This window comes from Sinocyclocheilus rhinocerous, unplaced genomic scaffold (assembly GCF_001515625.1).
Source record: "Sinocyclocheilus rhinocerous isolate Xijiao unplaced genomic scaffold, SAMN03320098_v1.1 scaffold149, whole genome shotgun sequence".
NCBI classification, from domain to species: domain Eukaryota; kingdom Metazoa; phylum Chordata; class Actinopteri; order Cypriniformes; family Cyprinidae; genus Sinocyclocheilus; species Sinocyclocheilus rhinocerous.
The window spans coordinates 97861-100110 of record NW_015654504.1 but is presented as its reverse complement, the minus strand read 5'-3'; the positions used below and the strand labels follow the sequence as shown (position 1 = coordinate 100110).

Genomic DNA, 2250 nt, shown 5'->3' with positions numbered 1-2250 from the left:
GCCAAGGCAACATTTCTAGGTACTCATTATTTTTTTTAAGTTTCTTTTTTTTTTTTTTTTTACAGTTCACTGGAATAGTCCTGCAGTGTTACAAATGAATGAATCAAATATTAATATATATTTTTATTTATGCAGTCTCTTAATTAATATGAGGTCATAAATCTCAAGGGCTTGATTGGTTTTATAGTTGCAAAATGTAAACTACTGTATATTACCATCCAGCTCTAATCTGCTAAAGGCATGAATTAATTCATATACTGATTTGATGATTTCTATAAAGCTGCTTCAAAAAATGTGTATTGTGAAAAGCACTATATAAATAAACTTGACGTCACAACAACCTCCCAACTCTACACACATGTAGCGGTTATGTATTAATTATAGGGCTGGGCGATATAGCTAAAAAATGTATCAACGATATAATGTTTCTTATAGTTCGGTATCGATAATTATTGAGATTTTTTTAACCTTTTTTAAAACAAAGAGCAATAGAAAAAAATGTTTAAATTTAACCACTGTATTTTTAAATTAACGCAATTTATTGAGACAAACAACAAATATATTGTTTTTAACAGTCAAACACAAAATAAAAATTAAACAAATATCTTATTTCTAATATTTTATATGCAGATTAAATAGGCCACAGGAGGGCGCAATGAGCAAAATAATGCAGCGCATTAAATTTTCTACGCTATATTTCTCTAATATTTTGAATGAATAACTCAGCAGCGGCGCGTCTCGTGGGCTAGACCAACAAAACATTAAAATGCAAAAACGTCACTTGAATCATCATCACCGCATCTCGCGCGCCACTGATGACGCTTCCTGACTCACACCTAACATTTGATTGTACCATTTTTGCATTCAAATGCAAATGTTTATTTTAAATTCAACTAATATTCATTTTTTATTCACAATCTCCTCATCACAGGCAGGCACATCACTCAGCATGTGTTCGTGTTTGTGTGTGCGGTCTGCGTCACTCAGAGCACGTGCCTATATCGTGCGCTATATCGAAATTTTTTTCTATCGTTATAGAAGAAGGTGTACCGTCGATAAATATTGATACCGTTTTATCGCCCAGGCCTAATTAATTACTTACCTAATTTGTTACTTTGGAAATGTAATAGGTTACAGATTACAAGTTACTCTACTTAAAATGTAATAAGTAGTGTAAGTAGTAATAAGTAACTATTTCAATTATTTTATTAAAGTAATGTAACTGATTACATTTGATTACTTTTCTAAATTTGTAACAAATGTTTTCAACTGTTAATCATTTTGAAACATGTAAAGCAGGCAGGTTTAACCTTATGTAGTATTCAACACTGATTACTGTCACTTTCGAAATACTTCATCACTTGAATTAAGATTTTAATAATTTAATTTTAAAGCACAGCCACCACAAAATCAGACTTACTTTGAGATCATTCTGAGGTTAAATACAGATTTAATATCATAACTAGATATAGTTTAATAGCTATGATACTGTTTTTGAAATTAAATCTTTGCATAGTTATGACAGGAAACACTGCCTTGGAAAAAACAGTTAATCTTAAAAAATAAAACATATGCATAAACCCAAATAGGAAATAAAACAGTTATCGAATAAGCGTGTGCCCTAAACTCCTGAAACATTGGTGTCTCATATTTTAGAGCAGTCAATGCAATTTATGAAAGAAATCAATTAAATCTGTATGTGTGTGAAAAAAAAACAAATTCTGATGCAAGTAACCCCCTTTGTACTCGAACATTTTCATAAGTAACTGTAATTTAATTACACATTTTTTCTCAGTAACTGTAACTGATTACAATTACATTTAGTTTGTAACTAAATTACGTAATTTAGCTACATGTAACTAGTCACTCTCCAACACTGTGTATTAATTAGGTAAAGCCTGAGAGCTGTTAGATAATGACAGCGTCTCACCGTTCCGAACAGTCGTCCGTCCGCGTTCATGGCGAGGTAACGATTCGCGCAGATCCCTTTGATCACCACTTCACCGACGGCCGTGGCCTGGAGCTGCAGCCGAACTGCGAGAGAACAAACACACAAACTCTTAGTCAAAAGTGGTGCTTCGCTACCAAGTCCAAACTCTTTACTCTATTACTTCTGCGATGCATGTGTGGAGTTTCTGCGCAAGAGCGCCCTCTGGCTTCCAGTATGAATTAAACAGTCATTACATTACGTGTGTGTACTCAGTAATGCTCACAACACCCTATTTTGGGTAAAAATAGGAAAGATAATAC

At 33.1% G+C, this 2250-nt stretch overlaps 1 protein-coding gene across 1 annotated transcript in view; it reads right to left on the bottom strand.

Annotated features, from left to right (window-relative positions):
* LOC107717315 (fibroblast growth factor 2-like) overlaps positions 1 to 2250 on the bottom strand; it is a 16031-nt gene that overhangs the window by 9717 nt on the left and 4064 nt on the right. The window contains exon 2 of the mRNA XM_016524017.1: positions 1931 to 2034. Coding sequence (XP_016379503.1) covers positions 1931 to 2034 — 104 coding nt within the window. The remainder of the gene's footprint in view (positions 1 to 1930; positions 2035 to 2250) is intronic.